At 36.5% G+C, this 24,469-nt stretch overlaps 1 protein-coding gene across 2 annotated transcripts in view; it reads right to left on the reverse strand.

Moving 5' to 3' along the window:
- Window positions 1-24,469, reverse strand: part of ARHGAP15 (Rho GTPase activating protein 15) — a 319,740-nt gene that overhangs the window by 256,041 nt on the left and 39,230 nt on the right. For both annotated transcript variants that reach the window (XM_052676132.1, XM_052676133.1), the window contains exons 4-7: window positions 17,649-17,723; window positions 13,499-13,560; window positions 8,409-8,496; window positions 2,619-2,708 (exon numbers count right to left, since the gene is read on the reverse strand). In XM_052676132.1, coding sequence (XP_052532092.1) covers window positions 2,619-2,708; window positions 8,409-8,496; window positions 13,499-13,560; window positions 17,649-17,723 — 315 coding nt within the window. The remainder of the gene's footprint in view (window positions 1-2,618; window positions 2,709-8,408; window positions 8,497-13,498; window positions 13,561-17,648; window positions 17,724-24,469) is intronic.

Below are 24,469 nucleotides of genomic sequence, written 5' to 3' on the forward strand. Positions count from 1 at the left end.
GCATGCACAAATTAGATAGTATGAGAGGCAGATCAGATTTATCCTGTTAAACAGGGAGTAGCTCAATTAAAACGAATAGAGTAACACTGCTGAAAACCTCATGATCTAGACCAGAAACCCAAATCTTCCTGTCTGAATTTCATTTACTTGCAGTTTCCCCTTTTTTTCCTCTGCATCGATCATGTTTCCAATTAATTTTCTTTATGATACCCCTATACTCCATCTTCTTGTTACCATCCATTAACTGTCATGGGCTTAAATTTTAAATTCAAGATTTCCTTCTTTTTCTTCAAGCCAAAATCACAGTATTCATTTCCTATTTCTAATCTATAATTCATGAACTCAAATTGAGCACCCAGGCTAAATCAAAGTTTTGCACCTACGTCTAGTGCAACACATTAGCAGAAAGCAACATTTCTCTGTTTGAAACAGAAAATAATGTTTTATTGTTCAGAAAGTAATGAAGCCAAAAAACAACCTCACTTTGGAGATAAAATTATACTTATTTCTGAACATCTCATAGTTAGTCAGTTAATGTATTTAATCAAATATTAATGCTATGCATCTATATTTAGGTTGGAAAGAAACAAACCAGAAAAACAAAAAACAAAACTGTCCACATTCTTTTCATTTGAACAAATTATGAATGTTGACGTGCATTATCAATGTTATTCCTATTCGTTAGGAATAGGTAGAGCATCAGAAGCTTTTTCTGAAAAATTCATTATCCAGGTACAAACTGACCTCTTCACTTTCAAACTCGCCTTGGATTTCCTCCAGACTATCTCATAAATCGCTTCTCCCTCTCTCTCGTCCCCTTCCCACTCTCTCTGCTCATGTAGCACCAGTCTCCTTCAGTCCTTTCCTTTCCCAAAATGTCACCACTACTGATGCCAAAGCCTTCTCCTCTTTCACTCTTACCATCTGGCATAATCTTCTTGTAGCTCTCTGTCTAAACAATGCCCCATCCCTTTTCAAAATGTGTCTTAACATATGTCCTTCCTCTCATGCTTTTACTTCTTAATGTCTCTCCCACTCACTTATTGGCTTGACGAAGACATGTTTTAATGGGTTCAAACAGTAGCACATGAATTTCCTTTCTCACATTATTCTGATTCAGTGGAGTTACACCTCACACTAAGAGAAGTGAGAAGAAAATATATTGCAAAGTCTTCACACAACTAGGTTGGATAAATCAATAACAGAGCTTCATTTGTCTTTGCATTGGAAAAGTATTAGCTTAAAAGAATCACCACTTCAATATGCATTTTCAAACAGAAGTTTTGCTTAATGCAAAAAGAGAAATAAACCCTAGAAGCTCAGAAGACTTGTCAGGGTGCTCGGGGGGTTTCAGGACTGAAGGCTAAGGTTATACTTAATCACTCTGGAAGTGAAAAAACTGAGGATTGACAGCAAAACCAAAATATTTATTCTAAAAATACCTAGGAAATGACAAACCTTTAAGTGTTATTTCAAGACAACCTGAAGGATGTGGGGGGTACAGAAGCGTAATTCTGTCTTGGAGATGAGGAATATTTCTAAATATTGCATGCACTTTGGAAAAGATGTCTAGAAAAATAAACCTCGAAAAACTCTTTGTAACACCAACTGAGCCAAAGAGGTTTCTTCTCAGCAAGATGTGTATGATCCCTTGGGGGTTTCTTTGTGTAGTGATTAAATCCCAGAGCCAGGTACAGTTTCACTTGGTGATGATGCAGAAGGACTATCCAATAACTAACAGTATCTTGACCCCAGCATGTTTGCTTCTGTGTCTCTCTTCCCTTTATTGTTTAGATTGTTAAAAAAAAAAAAACCTTCATTTTAGAACTATGGGAAACAACTCAATTCATAGAGAATAATATTTTGATGTGACTTGATGCAACTTCCAGTGAAACAAAAAGAAATCTTTCTAGCGATATTCATAGGAACAGGATTATGTCGAAAAACTGAAAATGTTACATTAAACTCTTTTGGCTTCTAGATCCCAGAGTGTTAACCTTACAATAACACTCTTCTAATTCTTTCATCTCCTAAGGCCTTGGTCCTACCTTTCAATTCAACAGATTTAGATGTAGTAATTAAATAACATTATTTCCATCAATGAAGGATAGACCGATGAGAAATGTATATATTTCTATGTTGGCCTTGACAGAAGCAAGCTTATACTATGCTCCACTCCCCCTCCAGAAATGAACCTGGGTCATCACTGTCTGAGCACCCTGAACAGCAATAAAAATAAACAGAGTAACCACACTGTGTTGGAGCAATGCTTGTATAAGCAGTTTGAAGAAGTTGTGTTTATGGAAGTCCTTTGGGTCAAGATTCTAGGCCTGAATTCCAGGCAATTACCTACTAAGTTTTAAAAACAAATTGAATATAGAGCATTAATCAATAAATCAACAGGTTCTCAAGTGTTTAGGAAACTCAGTCATCAGAAATCCTTCCCTTAGAAAAATAGTAAACCAATGCTTGATAAAATGTTACACTCCTATATTAGCAGGAAAAATGCTGTATTAAGTCGGACTCCAGTTATTTAAAACCAAGGAAATAAATCCTACCTCTTAGTTTAGCAGAGCTTATACTCAAATGAGCAATGAAATGCATGCATTGCTTCTTACCTGAAAGACATTCTTTCTGCTGGATTTCTCTGGGGTCCACTCAATGTGAGCACCACACAAATCCACACATTCAGGTTTATATCCTGGTTTCTGCAAAGAAAAAATTAACTGTGAATATGACCTGACTTTCCACAAATGGACAAGATCCTATACATTAAGAATAGATCAAGTTTAAGCAAAAGATTATTGTTGTGAAGCTTCTGGCATTACTCAGAAGAGTTCATTGTTCCTTTGTACTGCTAGATAATTATTCTCAAGATGTTAACTCAGAAATAAGGTTCTTATGCTGCATACCTAATTTTAAATGTAGTTAGTTTAAAAATAAAAATGTTTAATATACAATAGATCAAAACACAAATGCACACACACACTGACTAGAGTTTTTTAATTGCTTACTTTTCAAAACCTCATGAAAAGCCATCACATTTCAAGATAATGCTTTGTGGATTTTCCAACTGCAAATTGAAACTGATGAAGCTGGAAAGGACAGAAAGTAGACAAGAACATACACTGTGTCTGTAAGACAAGCTATCTCCTTTCTCCAAACAAATTATCATTTCTAGCTCTAAAAAATGAAAGCTTCAAGGACATGTGTGACACCCAGAAAGAGCTCAACACATAAGGGTAGCTTCATGTAGCGCTACTTCAATGTCAGTTCGTGCATCCCTGAGCAACATAGCTCTGCCTCCCCAGTTCCTCCATATGGATGAAAATAATTCAAAGAGCAGGGTTTTTTGTTTGTTTGTTTTTGCCTGTATCATTTATGTTTTGGGAAGTTAGTGTAAAGCACAGTATAATAATCCTCATTTACCATCTAGGCATCTTCTCAGAGACTTTGTCTGTGCAACAGTTTTGGCAAAACCCCTGTCATTTAGAGTAGACTTCATAGGCTAGGTTACTAAACTTACTCCATTATTCTTATGACATTTTACCTTAAGAAAAATAAATAGCATTGGCAACCTAATAGAAGTTGCAATGGCCAGTGCAGCATCAACCACATAATCAGTTTTCCAAACACAGAGAACTAAATTTCTCTGATGTTGTTATTAAAGGCTAAAAATAATGTGTGTTCTGCAGGATGCTTTTGAGATGGATGGAAAAGGATCTATTTAGGTTAAAAGTACTGAAGTAACAAATCCTGGTCAGATAATTTGCAGTCAGTCAAAATTCAGCCATTTCTCCATACTGGAATTGTAATTACGGTCTCCATTTGCCAAACCATAAAACTACCATGGTTCAAATCCTCTAAAACTGAGGGTCTAGTGTACCTTTGTTCCTTTTTATTATTATTATTCTTTGCAGAAAAAATATGTTATTCAAAGCAGAAAGATATTCTTGTGGCTAAACCACTGGAAGAGGAGGGTTTGGATTTTTTCCCCAGCTCTGCCTCAGACTTCCTGTCTGGTCTCTGAGAAGAACTTAACTTTTCTAAATTCTAATAGCAGATCAGAACAGTATTGATACTTAATTCTACAAAAGCATTGTGAAATTTTATGAGTTACTATTTGCAAGGAAGAAGCAATCAAGTAAAATTATCACTATTAGCAAAAGCAAATAGGGAAAGAAAAAAAAAACTTCCAGTGTTGCAGTAGCTCACTGCTTAGCCAGGCAACAGCTTAGAAATGCTTCCTCCTCAGTAACTCATGGGACAACTAGATGTGCTGCTCCAATACCCTCCCCACAAACAACACAGCCTCATAAAGATGGGTCAGATGGGTTTCTTGCAAAACAAAAAGCAACCAACATGGAGCCCACCAATACTTGAACAATGAAGGCAGCTTTTTTAATCAACAGAGAAAGTGGAGTGATTTCAGAAGCATACGATGAGCTGAAAAGAAGCAATTCAAGCATAGACAAAGAACAAGGAAATAGTTTCTTGATGATGAAGGATGCGGGGGCTATAGAGTGTTTCCCTCAGGAAAACTACCACAGCATCACATACTGAAGTGAGAAAACCAATAGAAAGTACATCCATTGGTGGAAGTCTTACTGGATGGAATGGTGAACCCCAGAGGATTTTACTACTTTTCTAATTTCTATGACTGCAAGAAGTGGTAGAAGCTGAACTCCTATGTGTTTAAGTGCATACAGTGTGTTGCTTTAAAGTGGAGTTCATTTACTGCTCTGGTTCTGTAATCAGTAGAAGAAAAGGGTAAGGATATGCATCTCCCTCTCCCTCAGGGTTTTAAGATGACGAACACGCTTCTGCTGTGTGCAAACAACTCAAAAACTCCTTTTTTGGGGAACTCAGCATTTCTGACCACAACAGGATAGGAGGTGTCTGTGAACACCCACAAGTCAGGAGTATGGTACTGTATATAAAGCCCCTGATTAAAACTGCATGCAAAATCATTCAGATCATGCAGTTCTGGTTGAGTACGCCAGCCCTTCTGCTGCACCCATGGAGCTCTGCACAATGGAGACTAATGACTACTGCTTCAACCCATAGAGTACTCAGGAAAAAAGCCTAGAAATTCATTCTGGCCTAAACATTGTCCTGTTACATACTGTTTTCCTCAGAGATATTGCAAGAGAGTAAACTAAGGGTAACTGAAAGCCTGAGTACTCCATGTCCTTGCTTTGTGTTTTGCAGTCAGAGCAATTATGTTACATCGGTGTTGTTGGAGGGAGTTATGCTGTAAATTGATACAAGTGTCTGCTGCAATGAAATCTTCTGCAACATGAATATGGATTTCAGCAGCATTTTCACTCACTAAATTACTTTGCAGATGGGCTAATAACCTGAGGTTAAAATAACCTCTGTTGAATAAACTATCTCCAGAAATAAACAGTCTAGTTTTTCTTGGTCAGAGAGGCCAATCGATAATAAAATTTAATGCTGGTTAGAAAGAGTGAAGCTGCGATCTGTTTCAATCACAATGTCCTTAATTTAAAACCAAAAATAAGTTATATTCTTATGAGCACCAAAAAAGAAAATGTATCTAAAGCATGGCAACAAACAGTCAAAGCAGGAGGAAAAGACAGTGATTTAGCTATGTGGGATGCAAACTTCCATTTACAGCAAACAAGTACATATATTATAGATCTCTCCTCTATGTGCTTTAGTGACCATTATTATTATTATTACTATGTATAATATCAGATATCACTACCTTCACTGGAAAGCTACAACTCTCAGACATCTCCATGGAAATCAATAGGAAAGTTCTTACACACACAGTTGTACAAATGAACAACAAGAACTTTTCCAAAAGACTACTTGTCTAAGTTTGAATATTAAAGATTTTGGTAAATATAATTTTAGATCACCTCTACATGTTACATTATCATCAGAAGAGGTATGAATAAAGTGTACTATCACTTCCCTCTCTTCTGTTGCCTTCATTGTGAGATTTTCCTCTTATAATGATGCTGGCTTATTTTAAATCTTCACATAATATATTTAACAACAAATAATAAATTAATATCTTCATAATACAAAGCAATCTTTTTGTTATGTCACAATTTTCCCACTAACAATAAAAATGCTTTGTTATATTTCATACTACAGTAAATGAGCATTGCTTCCATTACTGTATTAAATTCATGGTTGAGTTCCCTTTTTTCCTGAAATAAACTAAAAGAAGATTGGGAAACAAATGATTTTTAAAGAAGCCTTTTTATATAATTTTGATAGTGGAAAGGAAATCATATCTGGTTAAATGGTTTACAAAGGAAATAAACATTGCATTTGCTTGATCAGGTGAAATGACTGTGCTAGCTTAGATTTGTTTTTGTAAAAGTGTGAAATTTCTGCTTAGAAAGTTGAGATGACTGTTTTTTTTTTCCTCCAAGTTTTGTCTAATTTACTTATTTCCAACTGCATAGAAGTTAAATGCAATAGACAGAAAATGCATCTTCAACTCATTTAGAGAGTACAACCCTATTGCTCAGATCTAACATAGAATTGAATGCATTTACCATCTTGGCACTGAAAGACTGAATGTACAAAACACAAGGTGCATCCAGAGCTGAGCTAAGCAGCCCCTGTGTTCATTTTGGCCCCCACTCTACGAATTAGAGCCAAGTGGCTCACAACCTCATTGAATCAGATCCTTCAGATGAGTACCAAAAACACTGCAAAAGCTTCCTTCCTTCTATGCATAACTCAGCCATAAATGTTTCTCATGAATGTGTCTTTATCTTGGAGACTTTGCTTTTACATGCTTTTGGAAAAGAAAAAAAAAAAAACATTTGTTCAAAATGATCCCTTTGATATCTTCTAACTTACACTGCACTGAGGAAGAACACATTCTGGAGTTTGTTAGTTTAATGCAATTTGAGCATAACATGAATTAGTTTCCCAAATATATTGATTGTATGACAGCAACACTCACCCAGAAGTAAAAGAAAGCTAATAAATTATCTGTTTTAAAGGATGTATTTTAGACTCACACACACACAGGAAAAGCTAATTTAAGGTAAACATGACTTTGGAAGAAAGTGTATTAACTTATGCTATACTGTTCTCATGGCTTCAGAGAAGTGTTATCTTACCTGATGTACCTACACAAACAAGCAGATAGTGTTAGATTCTATCCTTTACTTATTTTTATTATTTCACTTTTTTTTTTTTTAAATATATTTTTGCTATAACCCTCACCTTTCCAAAAAAGCGAAGCATGAAAAGACAATATTTAAAGCTGATTTCACAGCAGGAGATAACATTTAGATCAAGAACATATAGGTTAAAAATACGTTAAAAAAGGGTTTTATCACCTGCCACAGAAAAAAAAAAATAGCTTATTCTTTGTGACTCCTGTCAAAGAGAGCACCTTTGTGGCCACCCATCATGCCAATAAGATATGACAGGTTTGATCAGGCCTTGAGAGCCTTTCACAATAGGGCTTTGTCAAACCTGTCCCTTTTCTGCCCACAGTGTCACACATTTACCAAAATCCCCTTTTGTTGCCCATGTTCAGATTTGCAGGCTCAAACTCCACAGTAACTAGCACTGAAGGGATACATGCCATTATTGCTTGCGCAACGTAGCTGTCACATCTGCAAAGACTAAGATCAGTGGTCTTTCCTTGGGGCACAATAAAGAGGTACTGCAAATTTCACTTTGTAGTAACTACAGGCTACAGAAATTGCATTAGCTGCATTAGCTGGAGTCATAGAAATATTCAGGAAGGTTAGCAGGATATGGTAGATGTCACATTTATACTATGATAAAAAATCACTTTGCTAACTTACAGTGTTTTCTGCTTTGGTAACACCCTGTATTAAGGTGCCATTTATAAATAATTTATTATTATTTATTAATGTATAAGCCACTTTATAGGATGGTAGATAACTTAAATTCATGTATTAAAGATGCACATACATGGTTTAATACAATTTGCATCTCACAATATCCTTCGCAACAGATTCTCATCGCATCATCTGTTAAGCATTTATTACTAATGCATTTTATAACATACTTTATAATACATTATTTGAGGAACTAGCTGCATTTAGTGATCATTTTCATAAATAAGAATAAAGCATTTATGAATGACACCTTAATTTAAAGTGTTACCTTCACATTACTGGATAGTCACTCGCAATTTGTCTCACTCCGCAATTATTCTCACAATGCACCTCTTAATAAAGGACGTGCTAAGGCCTATTTCTTCTCATACTCTACATCTGATTAAAAGTTTATCAAGGCATTTTCCTTCAGCTGCTCTCAGGTCTTTGAAGGTTGCCAACTTCACTCTTGAACTTGCATTATATAAGCAGCAAAGTCTTTAATACTGAAGTAACAGTTGCAAAGAAGCTGAGCGTATTGAATGGCTGATTGCCTACCAGATTTGCCAGCGCTGGCTGTTTGGATTCTTTGTAGAATTCCATTTTCCTTGAAGTAAGAACAATCCAAGACGTGGACCAGTTTTTCCTTAAAAATAAAATAGTAAAAATTATTAGCAAGACATGCAAGCAGAGTGTAAGAATTGTTTCATCTGTAGACACGGTTTTTAAATATTTCATTTCAGAAAGAAAAAGTGGTCTGAACTCAATCTACTGCTAGTCTTGATGAAATTGTACCATCGTAATTATGATACGAGTGTGGCCTAACAGGAAAGCATGAAGGCTTTGTTTCCTCTCATTCCCATTTTAAAGCCCCCCTGCTTCTTTTAGCACCGAGGTGCCTCAACCACAGGAAAGCAGAGGGATTATTCACACCTGCTAAGAGCATTCCAATAGCTTATGCCCTTCTGATAACTACTATTTAAAATAGAATCAAGAAGGAAAAAATAAAGACAATTTGGTCCAACTGCATGGGCTCAGTAAAGGGTCTGTTCTGAAAGGTCCAAAATACTTTCGCTTGGTTCAAAACAAAAAATCCACGGGAAAAAAAAAAGAAAGAAAAGAATGATATTTCAGAGAGGTTTCAGTTTTGTAAAACATAGGGAGGTTATAGTACAGCCTAATATGCTGGTAAACTGCTGGAGCCTGGGACAGGAAACCAAAATACACATGGATAGAGGAAACAGTGTCTCTCTGCACAGAAGAACACAATAATCAACTCATAGAGAAGTTATATTATATATATGACATATAATGCGATGTTTCAAACCACCATATAATCATAAACAAATTCATCTTGCCTGACAGAAATTTTTACATGAAAGGCATGTAAAACTCTCTGTAAAACTTGACTCTCTGATTTTGGGGTCATAACATTTCTTATTTACAAAAATGCTCATAACTTGTCTGTTTGCTTTTTGTGAATATAAACTGCAAATCTTGATATTTTAGAACAGACTTGAACATGTATGCGACCACGGGTTATTTTAACAATATTCTGGTGTCTTAGAAGGAGGAAGTTGACTGTTATCATCAGTAGCATCAAAATATATTTCGTCCTTATTATTTCTTCTCTAGTCTCTTCGAGCTCCCAAAATTTAACTATCCTAACTAAATCAAACACATTTTTTTTTTCATTCTAGCTACAATGGTCTTAGTTGAGCTGTTTGGTTTTTTTTTTTTTTTGGAATGTTGAATTTCAGATGCACCTCAAAGCTCAGTTGCATTCAATATGGCATCAAACTGAGCATCAAGCACAATAACAGGTTGTTTTTCTCTTTTAATTATCTCCCTATGTAATACAAAGGAGTATAACCAGTCTTACAGATGAAGCCCTCATTCCACTGACATTAGCAGAACTTCTGCTCATTTCTGTGCAGCCAAGATTTCAACCAGCACAATAAAGTTCATCCCCAAAATATATCCTACAGGTGGAAAACAAACAAACAACACTCTCAGTGAATTAGAGGAACAGATTTGAAGACAATAGGACTGCATTCTTAATGTTATGTCAATTGAGGAAAAAGAGAATAAGAAAAATAACTGACTGGAAAGATATATTATTCCCCAGTGTTTGTATGTCACTTTGAAATATCCAGCTAAGTTTATTACAACTATGAAGTTGTATCCATAGATAATGTGAACTATGTTCTGCTCAAAGCTGAGGACTGCGCATATTGGCATTAAGAACACTTCAACCTAATTATTTTTTACAGTATCCTTGTGAAATAAGCACTGTAGCTAACAATCACCATCAAAGCAATGAGTACAAGTTGTCTAGTGGTAAGCACAGCTTCAGTTCTTAATTTCTTTTTTTTTTTTCTCCCTACTCATAAAAGGTCTTGCAAGTAAGCAGCCAAGGCTACTGTGCACTGATTTAAACAGATTTTCCTATGGGTTGGATATACTGCCTAATTATGGATTACTAGGGGATTAAAATCCTTAGTACACAGCCTACATTCAGCACGCAACTTACATCAAATGCTTGACATCAGGCTCAACCAGTATCAAAAATGTACACGTACCTCAGAAATATACAGGTACACATAGGATACTGACTAAAACAGACAAAAAAATCCACCCCAGCAGCACTTACATGCAGGACTAACATAAAGCAGATACAGTCAGGACACACACCATTCTGCTCCAACAGCTGGGAGTAGGAGAGCTCACTCCAGCATCTCACACTGGGATTCCCACTGGCTCCAGTAGCAGGAGCTGGCATACCAGTTTGCCAGTAGCTGGCATACCAGTTTGCCAGTAGCTGGCACCTGTACATAAATCTGTAAGATCCTTTCAGATGCAGAGAGCTATGGTCCCACCAACTGCTGGTGCCAGGACCCCAGGAGCCAGCACCAGAACCTGCAGGCCTCTGCCCTTCCCCTTACTCCAGTAGCTGCGACCAGTTCACGTGCACACACACCCGCAGGTCCCACCAGGAGCTAGCACGTAGCCCTTCACACAGAAGGGAGTAGGAATACATAAATAGTTTATGGGACTGACTGTGGTGATCAGTTTCAGGCCTCATCCAGCGTGTACTGCCTGGCTTCCTTTTACAAATGACACTTTTTACATCTTTTGCCCTCCTTCACCTCTCTCCCACGCACAGCTTTATGAGTTTGCAGCTCTCAGCAATTTCTACATCTTTCCAGGCTGGGGTCCCTCAATTCACATCTTATCTTCTGCAAAATCCAGGCTGATCTTCACAGAGATGACACCTGTAGTTTGACAGCCCATCAATTTGTGTGACTTTAAAGTTTCTGTCTTGTCATTGTCTCAATTTTTGCTTTGTCAAGACTTTCTCAGCATTTTACTTACTGTTTTCCCTCTTCTTCCTATTTTCCCAACTGAGAGATCTCACTCTGATAATGTGCTTGAATCAACACCCCCACATGCTGTCTCCTTCCTTAGCAATTAGTGCTACTGACCAAGATTTTTTCTGGCTGTTTTCTTTTACTTAGAAGTCCTCAACCAGATAAGCCTGCTGAAATAAACATGCCCTCATCAAATACTGTGACTGACCAGACTTGGTTCCCATCATTTCCAATGGGCAGTGGGTAATAAGAAAGGTAGGCAAAGGTCCTTCACCAGATACCCTCAATGGAAGCAAATGCTTTTCTTCTACTTCACTTTTCAAAGTATCTCTTAAAAAATGTTGGATAAGAGGTTTTACCTATACTTCATTCTGAAGTTTAAAGGGAGAATGCTTTAATTTCATGAGAGAAAAGGATATTTAGTGTTTTGGCAGGAGACTACAGGAAATCCCTTCCAACCACTACAATTCTCTGACTCTGTGAAATGTATTAGTGATGAGAATGCATATGAAATACACCATGATATCTATACGATATTTTTCCTCTATATTCAAATTCCCTAGTCCTTTTGTATTACAGTCATTACGTTTAAAAAAATTACATTTTAAAAATCAAAACTCCACTGTTTTTGTGACCTAAAATTAGAAAGTATATGGACAATCTGATAAATATTTTCTATTTCAAGCATTTATTACTCAGATTTAAAAAGAATAAGCAAACTCCTTAAAGTGCATTAGTCTTCTTACAGATAGGGATGCTGTATTTGTTCCCATATAAGCAGTGACCTAAGACTTCCAGTTACTTTAGAAAATTTCTCACAATACTGTAGGGTTTTTTGTTTTTTTTTTTTCCCCCATTCACAATAATGTAGTTTTTCTTTTTCTTCCACATCACTCTAAGATTATTCAATAACTCACCTCTAGTCAGTGAACAAGTTTAGGGAAGTGAAAGGAGGAATCTGATAAAGTGTACACTAAGTAGATAAATCATTAGCACCCATGCTTTGTCTGCATAAAGACCCATAAACATCAATACACAGAGAAAATCCAGCTAGATTTAACAAGCATATTGCTTGAATTCACCTATATCCGTGACATTAAACTTACAGTTTAAAACACAGACAGCTCCTGAAAGCTAACCACTCCTGCACTGAAATGACTCCTATTTGAGAGCTGCTGCAGCATTTGCATTCTGTCAAACGAACACCTGATGGCAGCACATTATAGCTTCAGCGCTACTTTCAATTTCTAAGGCTTTTTTTTTTTTTTTTCTTCCAAGATATGAGATCTTTCAGTACTGTTTAAAACAGCAGCAGTCATGCTAGGTTGCCTCTTCCCTGTGCCAGTGGCAAACTGATGTGCAATGCCTAGCTGTGGGGATGTATTGTGCTAAGGGTTCCTACAGCCATCGGTTCTTACTGGGAAGTTAACACTCCTTTCTGGTCTGGCCTTATTGGCAGATCATGCCATCCTACATGCACCCTGCAGAAGCTTTGGCCCAGGTGTGGTATGAAGTATTACTGGCTTTGGTGCATTTTCCCAAAGTGCAAGTGTCACCACTCTCTGATGTGTTACCATCTGCAGGGTACCCAGTAGTAGGTTTGGCTATGGGTAGTCAGCATTCTAGTTTGAAGTAAAAAGGTGAATGGACATGGTGACATCCAGACTTACCTAAAATAAACAAAAATTCCAAGATCTTTACAGATTATCACTGTACGTACACTAACTTATTTCTCCAGGCAGAAGATAAAATATTTTATATTAATCTCTAATGACCATTGGTACTGTACAAGACACTGATCACATCACTGCTACCACCTTATGGACATTTAGAAGCAGCAAACGATAGCAAATATTTCTATGAATAGCTAATATTCATATTATTTTTAGCAGAAATAGTGTTAAGGAAATAAATGCTGACTGCTGTTGATAGTCCTGCCTAGGCATCCTCACATCCTACATCCCACCCCTGACTCCTGAAGCACACACAGAGCACCTACAGTTTTCCTACTTGAAGAAATATTAGTTTGTGAGGTGTTTTAAAGCTGTCTTTAATATGCATGTGGCATGTAACACATGCTCCTTACATGTAATCAGCCTGCTAAATGTTGTTACTTGCATTCTAAGACTGTAACACTCCAAAAGCTGATCACACATTGGGTTAATGCTGAAATAAAGTTATTTTGGCTATAAGCCACAGTAATAGCTATATATACTTAAAATTCAGAGTGGATATGTGTTTACAACTGATAAGTTCTGAAACATTTACATATAATACCTTAATTTCTTGCCACCGTCTGCTATTTTAGCTTTTAGAAGATATCCTTCTTTCTCCACCACCTACAAGAAAGGAAAAGAAAAATAGATCAAAGCCATATAATTTACTCAGGTTAATGTATCCATTTAGTTAGTACACACACAAGAGTCCACATCTAACTGATCTAGTAGGGGTATATTTTATCATTAATTCTCACTTTAGCCATTTATTTTTCTGTTACAGTCAGTTCTTTTGAAAGTACACAAACAACTTGAAAAGTCAATTAGTACACAGAATTAATCTGGAAGAAAAGCTTCTGATAATACTTTATTGGTTGAGTTAGCAGAAACTTATATTAATGCATGTGAAGTTTCTGGTTATAAGTTAAAAAAAATTAAATGTACTGTAAGTAAATTATGTCATTTAATATATTGAATTGTAGGAGTTCATGTTTCTTTAATAGCTATTATGAAGCTCTTATTATGAAGCTATTCTGTAAATAATTCTTGATTCTTACAGTGTAAAGAGATTTCTGTTTAGGACCAACCAATGTCAGAGCAGTGCCAAATATGGGTACAACAGGAAAAATCCCATTACCTCCATATGTGCCACATTTTGCTTTGAGTTAGTACAAAAACAGAGCTCACTGAAGATGCTGGAAGACATTGCACTTTTATGTGGTGCTGCCTTCTGGATGAACTATAGCATTGAGGATCTCATCCTCACAGCCTTTAAAAGGTCACACTTCACTGGAGTGTGTGTGACTGCGTGCAGGAAAAACTGTCTTCAAGTTCCCAGCTGAACTAAACGATCTCATGCTATAGCAGAAAACCAAATCGAGTGGTTGGTCAATTTTCAACATAAAATCTGAAACTAGAACTATAAACAGAGGAAATCACAGCTATAATGTCCATTTTCCAAAACACATCCAAGAAGACAAAGCCCTTAGCTAGCACCTACACAAAACAGTATGTGATAATAGCAATCTGATATCACCTGCATAGATCCCTGCTTTGCTATTGCAATTTGTAAAATGATGAAAAGCATAACAGTGACAGCAGAGCAGCAAGATCCCAGTCTGCAGCAAGCAAGGATTCACCCAAATGCAACAGCAGTAGGTAGAAAAATAAAGAAAAGAAGCTGCTTACCTTCAGAAGGCTTAAGGTACACAGAGATCTCCAACAAGATCCCTCCACCCCCACTACCAACCCTTAAATGAGGTCTGGGGCAGATCCTTGCTCCACCCTTCCAATCACTCTGGTACATTGTTTGCACCTGTGCTCCAGTAGGTTGACCCTGCCTTCCCACCAGGTGTTCAATCACAGCTTCAAACTGCAACTCAGAATTTCTACCACACAGTTTCTGAAATTTGACCCCTTTGTTTCTTTGTATCTGAACAGGCCACAAAATGTTGGACAGACATGAGGCTGCAGCACTAGATTGCACAGGATCTTTGTTGCATTTGAGTTTTGGAATACTAGAAGTGAATCCTACACTTATTCTTCATTTTTATTTCTCCCTTTCAATTTGTGGTCCTCCCTAGCTCTGCACACGCTCTAAAACAGCAAAACTAAAAGCCACTTGGTCATACTTTCTGAACAATCTGCTTAAACAATCCTTATAAAGCCATGATATAGGCTTTGGGATGTTTCAGAGGACTATGTAAGTTTGTATTAAGAAAAACTAAAAGAAAAAAGAAAATTATTCAAGTAAACTTACTGAATTGCTTTCTCATTAATTTAGGATGCCCTGACTATGTTAGTAATGGAAAAAGAGAACAGAGGGACACCTCAGCGTTTCCAGAAGTAAAACAGTGATTCAGAGTGAGCCTGCTTTCACTTTCAAACACTGCTGAGTCAGTGCCTATCTGGAGTATTAGTAATTCCTCATGGTCTTATAGGAAATTTCATCATGAGATGATTTTGTACCAATTTCAATAGTTTTTTTTTTGTTGTTTTTTTTTCCATCTGCAAAGCTGTTAAGTGGCAATAAAACATGCTTTGACCTGCAACATAAGAGTTTTTAAATCAAACATACCTTTTATTTTACTTGCACAAAATATCATTCATGCTATTAACAAACATTTGATTATCACCATAGATTTTGTCTGTTGCTTGTAATATAGATTATAATGAAATATATACACATATCTGTTCGTACCAATGAAAAAGTCTGTGGACAATGATCTAGGTGATATTCTCAAATGTGTACATAGGTATTAGTGTGTGAATTTTCTCTAATTTGTACTTCTCTCATGCAAATTCCTATCATGCGTATCATTGCCATAGGAAATCCAGAGAGAAAGTTATGAGGATTATTGTGCAGAGTCATGTCACTATTTACCTAGTGATGGATGGGTGAAATATGAGAACTAAAATAAGACTTAATCCTCAGGTCCATATACTTTTTTTTTCTTCTTTTTTATAAATACACTTATTTTACATCTTTAGAAAAAACGTCTTCCCCTTCTAACTGTTCATTTTTGTAAAAGAAATCTTCTGGTGCTTGGCCAGGGCCAGAGATGCCAAATAACATATGAGAAAGGTTATTCTTTTAATATTTCTATCCATCTGGAAACAGAAATTGGGAGGAGCATTGGCTAACCATTCAAGCTGTTGATTGCTTCTCTGAATCAGACCCAAAATTTCATCCTTGCAAAGTTTACCAACACTCTTTCCAGACTGTTATTTTAACCAATCCAAAACTAAGGCAAATGTGATTTTCAACACTGGATTTGAATCACTTCTGTTCCTACATTTTGGAAAGTTAAAAATTGGATATGTTTCCAGATGAAAATATTGGTGCTCAGTCATATGTTCCATGCAGCAGTCTTGAGCTAGAATATCAAATCCATTAGCAAATGTGGGGCAGATAAGATATCCCAATTTACATCCTGTAGTTCAGATCCATCCTTTGTTAAAACTCGAACAGCTCAAAACTAAACAGTTCAGAAATACAAGCTATACATGAGACACCTAAGTGTTACAGAAGTCATATATATATATAGGTTTAATTAAATTAGTACAGGTGCTGTCTGTAAGAAAATAAGCACAGTCTTCATTATTCAATAGTGTGTACAGTGTTCTCTGTAATTAGCATACAGTGTATTCACAGAATTACAAAATGACTTTATCACCAAGACAAATAAATGATTCCAAGGATGACCCCAATATTCATATAATCTCTGTTCAGGGAGCTGCATTTTCCTTGTCTAACATCTGTTAATATCCCTTTTTCCAAGTACAGATTTTGAAGGAAATACTTCCATGATGGCTCAGGATTCTACTGTAAATGGATGACATTAGATTAAAAAGAATACCAAATATATCTTAATGATATGCTCTGTTTTTTTTTCCTGTCTTAATAAATATCATCATTTCTTGTTAAGATGTTGCCCCTTCTGCACCTTTTTGACATATGGAAGGTTGAGAATATAACCCAAAATGCCCTGAAAGAATTAACACAGAAAAACATGGAATAGTTCTGTTCTTTGTTGTTCTTGTTGTTGTTTCCTTTTAATTTGTTATTTAGGGAAAAAAATAGATGCAAAATTGTACGTATAAATATTTTGAGTTTCTATCTAATGAACAAACATTAGGAACAGTGTAATAAACAGTAGTTACCTCTAGGTCACATATAGGTTCCATAATTTTCTTATTTATAAGAATGACAAGTTTCTGAACCTAATACTTAAAAGTCCATATACATAAAAATACAAAGAAGTGTTTAATTAATCTGTGTTTGAATATTCATTATATTTTCGGTTTAAAAGTAATAATAATAATTCTCTACCCTTTTCATTCCCCCTACATTATTTTAGTTTCATGAAAATTGTGGTAAATGTAGTACTCCCTTTCATTTAGAAAAACTAATACTAGAACGAAAAACAACTCTGTGTGGACAAAGACATGGTTACATTCCTTTATCTAGAGTGTTATTACTGATGAAATAGCCTAGTAGACTGAGTTAACAGCAAAGTCAAGCCATACAAATTGCTTTGTATCTTTGAATATTATTCCTTTTATTGATTAATCGAACTCCTTTAAATCCCTTAACATCTTGAGGCATCCAAAACCTCCTGTATTTATTCTTTAGTAAAACGTGCAATATTTACATTGCAAGCTTTTAAAGAGCAAGAATGATTTATCAGTTCTGTTAAGCAATTTCTTACCGTGTGGTCTGGTGTACTGATGATGTCTGCAAGTGTTAAGTTATGTTGGGAATGATTTCTTCTGTGACGATTTATCTAAAAAAGAAAAAAAAGTAAGGATTTCATTTCAAAGAAAATCCAGATTTATACAGATGAAGATGGACTGACAAATACAACTACCAGGCATGTGCATCCAGGTACTGGATGTAGTTTTGGAAACTTGGCTTCTTTTAGTACAGCTTTTCTGTGAAAACTGATTTCACCCCAGTATTTGGTAACCATCCTGGATATTAGAAAGGCACAGCTACTAAATCCTAAAGATCTTTCTCATAAATGTGCTTTTTTATGATGTGACATTCGAAAAGAAAGCTAAAACTTGACCAATTGATAACAATTGTCTGAAAGTGAGACTCTTCCATCAAGAATCTTCTGGTTAGGTGATCTTGCCCCCATTTTACAGAAAAGGGAAAGGTGCTAACTGGAACCTCGAGACTACAGAGCAAGTCTCTGAAGAAATTAAAACATATTTGGGAATGCATATGGAATACGTCTTATGTTTTAACTGCTCTAAAGGCTATTTCTAACTCTCTGTGTCTAGAAGGCTGCAGCAATACTGGACTCTGATTCTACAATTGTTCCCGAGGGCTGAGTCCTCGTTTCCTCCAGTTCCCTCTTTTCCAGAAGATAACTGTGATTTAACTCTGCAAAATCAGATTACATTATACCAGACATTGTTAAGACTAAATAAAAATTGGATCACAAATCAAGGGCTTCTATTGAGAAGCACAGGAGGAATTTTACAAATCTGTGACAAAGAATAGGTCACCAAGAGATATGTATACATTTTTTCAAAACTTTTACTGCTTAAATTTGGTAATACTCAAAAATAATATAGTTTGGATCCTGTAAAATCCAGTTATTTTCTCATCTTTGACAGAAATCAAGAAGCGAATGACAAAATAATTTCAACTGGTTTCCACTGCATTCATCATAATGCATTCTCTTTTTCTCTATTGAAGCGGAGTTAGCTGAAAGTCATAATATATTCTGTTTATATTTAAGTGTCTGAATATAGAAAATGTTCTTAATTAATCCAGAGGGCCACGCTCAAAAAGCAGTTAAACATATTATGATCCCATATTTTTTCTCCACATATTGCTTTCATGTTTATTTGTAAGCGCTAACATATTTAAGCCTTGAAATCTATATCCTAGATATTGCTCTACTCTCCTAGTCAGAGCTAATGAGCTTAATGAATTACCAGTTCTAAATTTAATACAAACATTTCAAAGAAAGAGATAAAACATTCTTCACAATTCAAAAGTTTCTCTGACCTATTTATGAAGAATATCACTTAACAATTTCATTAAGGGTGAGTAACAGCTGGTGACATGGCTGTGTCCTAAAGTGTTTTTCTCTCTTAATATTCTGCATCTTAAGCAATCGAGCTTTCATAAGGAATACTTTAGTTAGTGGCAGTCCCTCCTTTGGGGAGAAAAAAAATGTCAGACCACATTTTCTGTATTTTGCAATCTTGTTTTCAGGAGTGTCATGTTCCTGTTTTATTAGCATGTAGAGTAAACAAGAATGATTTGCTGATGCTATTGAGAGAACTTCTAAGATTACAGTCTTTCCATTTTAGATTTTGGGTGGAACTTAATATTAATGCAAGCAGAGACATGTCTATAAATTCAAAATAAATTAATTCAATTTATCTTTTTCTTTATCCTTACTACCCAGCATCTCAAAGTCCTATAGCGCACAAGACATATAACTAAAGTATTCAGGTCTAGATCATAGAAAGCATTTTTTACCCAGATCCCCACTCTAATTATTCTTTAACATACAGCATAGCATACTGCCCCATGATGCTTTCCAAAATATATGCTTCACTCATCCAAATTAAGTAACAAGACACACTACTACTCCACAGCACTTATTTTAACATTCACTTCTCATCTCCAGGAATCACACGTGTCTGTTGGGGGCCCTATATGCAACTCTGTGAAGTGCACAGCACCGATCAGAGCTTTTGGTCTGGTCTTAGATTCGGTGATCAGAGCATTACAATGAAAGAAATGCTCGCATTTGGTACATGCTAGAAATAATACCAGAGGCATCAAATCCATCCTCAATCAAATGATGGAAAGAGATTGTAAAATGTACTTTAAGTAGTGTAGCAAGTTATTCAAGGAAGCAAAATTTAAAAAAAAATTAAAAATTTCAAGGAAATATAAAAAGATTGAATAAAAGATTTAATTCTGGGTGCAGATGGCATTATGTGTCAATCTCTTTGCTATCTGCAAAGCAGAAATGATAGGGAAAACTGCATATGTGCAGTGAGAAAGAATAGACTTCATCATCTAATATGACACTTTTGCAATTTTGCTTAAATTGTAGATGTTTCTCTTACAGGACAAAAATGAAACTGCATTGTTGCCCAGCAGTGAGCAATGCAATCTCACGCAACAAAGTCCTGGATTTCCCAGATGAAGCAATCAAAATCCACAGTTATGTAAGCCAAGTTCAAGCTCTTCTGGAAAAATCTACCTAAAATATTTGGCTGAAAAGTGGAGTTAATGGAAATGTGAATTTCCTACCAGCATTTTAATTTAGGAATGGACCTTCTGAAAAACTGAGTCAAAGCACCTTGAATCAAAACTCAACAATAACATTCTTTAGTAAGTTAGATTCCATTAAATTCCAGAAGGACTTCTACCAATTCACTCAAATACATATCACAAACCCTACCAAATGAGTTAACTGCATCACTTCCTTTATGATAATATTCAATCCACTGTTAAAACACTCTCAGGAAGAGCATCTGTTTGACAAGGAGGTCAGTACACTCACATTTCTTCAAAATTCACCAGTTTTCCCGTTAGCAAAACCAAAAGTCTAAATGAAAAGTAACAATTCTCAATTATATATATTTTTGAGTTACCCAAATACTCAAAGGAAAGCAGTGGCTTGATTTCAGTCTTTCTTGCAGTTTTTTAATAGGTAGACCATAAATTAGATGTTTTCAGATATTTTTCTCTCTATAGCTCCATTCAATTACCCTAAGAAACTGAAGCAAAATCTAAATAACGTCTGTCACAAGTCCTCTACCTCACCTCCCAGGATATGATGAAAGGCAGAGATACACAGGAGAAGTTCGTGAGATCCCTTTTTGGGAAAGTCAGCTTATCAGCAGTTTTCTGATTTGATGAGCATTCTTCAGTCAGCAACAATGTCACCTGCAGCATTAAAAATCCACTCTGCGAGCGCTTTCAAGTCTGTGGGCAAGTCTGTTTTTGTTAAATTCAGCCTCAGCAGCCCTCCCTTCCCCTTAGCTAAAGGGTATCCATCTCCTACCCAGAGTTATTCCAGCATCTAAACATTAATCCATCATTATACTTTCTAGAATGGCAAAGCCTCCATTACACATGCCTGGTATCCTGGTGTGAAGGGACAACCATCTGACAACTGCTACTTTAACATTAATGAAATAACATACCATAACCTGATATCTAATTCCATTTCTTTTCATGTACCTATTTGTTCTTTAATTTCTCCCTCTTTCTGTGGGAATTCATCACCACTATCTCATTGCTGGTCTCCTCATATAGTATGGTGTTGGCTTAAAGAAAATCTTGAAGGACTGATTTGGATTTTTTTTTTTCTTATTATAACCATATTTCTGACCTAATTCATCCAGGTCAGCAAGAAGCAGCATATTTATGTCTGATTTCACCCAAACATAATAAAATTGACTAGCATCTCCCAAAAGGTCCAGACAGAATGCTTTAATGCAATCTACAGATGGTGAATTATTTCCTGAAACATCAACCTGAATTCACTCTTATCCTTAAGTAATTAAGAGAATTCTAAGACCTTTATAGGTGGCTTCCAACATTATTGAATAAATTAACAATCATAGATTATTTACACACAAATCCTCCTGTCAGCAGACTGAGAAAACCATAGCTTGCTCAAACAAAATACAACTAGTGCAGAATAGCTCTGCTTCGGATAAAAAAACCAATGATAACATCAACCTGCTATTTTCTCCACCAGCCACTGTACTGCTCCACCAAGGAGAACGTTCTCATGGAGGTTTTTCTTAGCATTCTACCTATTACCTCTTTGTTTACACTTTGACCTTTCTTCTTAGGAGTCTAACTATTGTTTACTTTCATCCTCACCACACTGCAGTCAACTAACATGGAGACTCCTTCATAAACACCCAAAAAGAGAGAAACCCCTGCTGTTGAGAGCTTGCTCCTGCATGTTGCTCTGCTCTGGACTTGATCCAGCAAAGCACTCTGCAACACACTTAAGTGGTTTTCTGGATGAGGGCCAGAACACTCAATTCTTTATGGGATCGAACTTACTGGTGGCAGCATTCAAGTTTGCAATAAAAGTACAAAGTAGTCGCATAAACTTTTGTGAAAACCATTCCCTCAACAGAGAAGGAGGGGTGATACCTGATTTAGTGATGCCTGTGGTCATTTCGTTCCCTGTCACTCTGATATGGCAGTGATTGCTCATAATTGTTTAGATAGAGGAACTTAACTAAAACTTATTGTAGTATTTCTTAATAGCTCAGTCTCTTAAAGACACCTTGGCTATGGGCAAAGGAAAGGAAAATCCTGTAACATTTCATTCAGTGCAGGGCTTCAAGCAATTTGTTTTGAAGAACCACTCTCAACCATTATAGCAAGTCTATCATTATCTACAGAAATTATTTGTAAACAGCTCTGGTACGATAAGGTTTGTCTTCCACTGTGAAAGGAGTAAGAAAATCCCACGGGGCTTCCTACTTGGAGACGCTCCTTTGTCATCTCAGTAGGCAAAGGTTTTCTATCCATCCTCAAGAAGTAAAGAGCAATCCCCTTCACACCTGACCTCTGATACAGATGTTCTCAGTGTATTGGAGCCTGTCCAGCCCTGGGGAAATCTTCCCATGTCCCTGCTGCTCCTTGCCCATAACTGTATTCCTCCTGGCTTGCTCTGGAGCCCTCCTACCACTCTTACTGTCTTCCAAAGGCTGACTCCTGACAAAGGCTCCTATTATAGCGATAATAGGAGATTTTCTCCTTGCTTGTGCAAAGAGATTTGTCCAGAGGAAAAAAAAGTAACAGTGACTATAAGGCAATATAACTCAGTGCTAGCACACAATTTTTGTTGGATTTTGTTTTTGTTTTTTGTTTGTTTTTCTGAGGCTTTCAGGGACAGATGTGCAGTTTCAGACCTGTCCCTACCAGCCCTCCTTCACTCTTTGCTCTCCCCCCCCACCTCCAGGCCTCCAAAAATTCAATACAATGTATGCAACTGGAACTTGCATGGATAAAGCCTATGTGCACCAGCTACAGAATAGATAATCTCTCTATGCATCTAATAAGAACACCACAGCCCTTATAGGCTTGAGTTTGTTACATACAATATGCTCTTAGTAGAATCTGCAGAATGAAACCAGTGGGGGGAAAAAAAAGAAAAACACAGGATTGTGTTGCATTCCCTCTGCATGGCTACCTTTGAGCACACTGCCCTCTATATTCAGTTCAGATCTCCAGAGTCCATGAAAATAATGATAATGGCTTTGCTTCCCCTGACCTCTTGCTCTCTTATAAATCAGAATCCTACAGACCTTTCCCACAGTGAGAGGGCCCTCCTGCGTATCATGGCCTGTGAAGATTGGTATTTTATATTAAGGCAATTTAATCACTTGGGCGTGCTCTCTGGTTTCCAAAGTTGCTGTAGATTAGTGTCATAGTGTTTTTCCCATGCAAACACCTCAGTTTATTCAGATGCTTCGTTCGTGACATGAGAAAATTCATTATTCAGTTTGCAGCTTCTCAGCTGGTGTTGGGGTGAACTGTGTGGTTAGAGAATAAATAATCATGATTTTGATTACAAAACTATGTCACCTTCTTTCCCAAAATTTTTGGAGGGATAATCCAAATGTGAGTTATCCAATTTGGGCTAATATTTAAACCCTAAGGATAAGCCTACAAGAGGCAGTAGGTAATTTTCTCCATTATGTCTTGGTGAATCCCAGGAGCAGATTTTCCCTAAGTGGGAGCCCTTTTGTTCCTCTCAAGCTACTCAAATGGACTTTGAATTTTGTCCAATTGATCCTTGCTTTGAGGGAGTCCCAGCTGATGTTGCTGGCTCCATTTGTAGCCTTTTCAGGAGTAGGAGATCTGCCAAAATCATATCTGGAGGAGGATACAGCCACGAAAGGTTCTTACCGTCCATATAAGTCAAAGAAATTCTAAGGCTGCTCTAAACTTGACTGTGGATTGCTCAGATTCATGTACCTAGGGATCAAAGCATTGCAAAGGGACCAACAGCTGCAGAGCATCTAATCCTAAGATTTTCCAACTGGAAATCAGACTGGAACCTGGTATCAAATTTTCAATACATTCTAATTGTATTAAATGCAATACTTACTGATTCAAGAAAAGAACAGTTAAAGCAAAGCTTTTTTTTACACAACCCTTTTCTATGTTACAGCCTGCAGTATGTAACAAATACAGCACCATTCACACTGTGACACCATTCATCTAGCTATACACTAAAATGTATACTATAGAATATGTTGATAAGTCTCCCATAGATAGTATAGCTCTTGCTTTTGGTTTACCATATTATCAGAATATATTAACCTTTGCTACTGCACATGCTTTGATAAAATTACAGATGAGCAGTGCACCAATGATAGAAGAAATAAGGAGTAAACTCAGCAGGAACAGAAATGCAAACTGACATCAGCATTTCAGTTTCTTTGCCTTTGACATTCACATCTTCAAAAATATGTTCTTTGAGGATGTCCATAAAAGGTAAATATCAGCATT

This window comes from Tympanuchus pallidicinctus, unplaced genomic scaffold, assembly GCF_026119805.1.
Source record: "Tympanuchus pallidicinctus isolate F22 unplaced genomic scaffold, pur_lepc_1.0 scaffold15, whole genome shotgun sequence".
NCBI classification, from domain to species: Eukaryota; Metazoa; Chordata; class Aves; order Galliformes; family Phasianidae; genus Tympanuchus; species Tympanuchus pallidicinctus.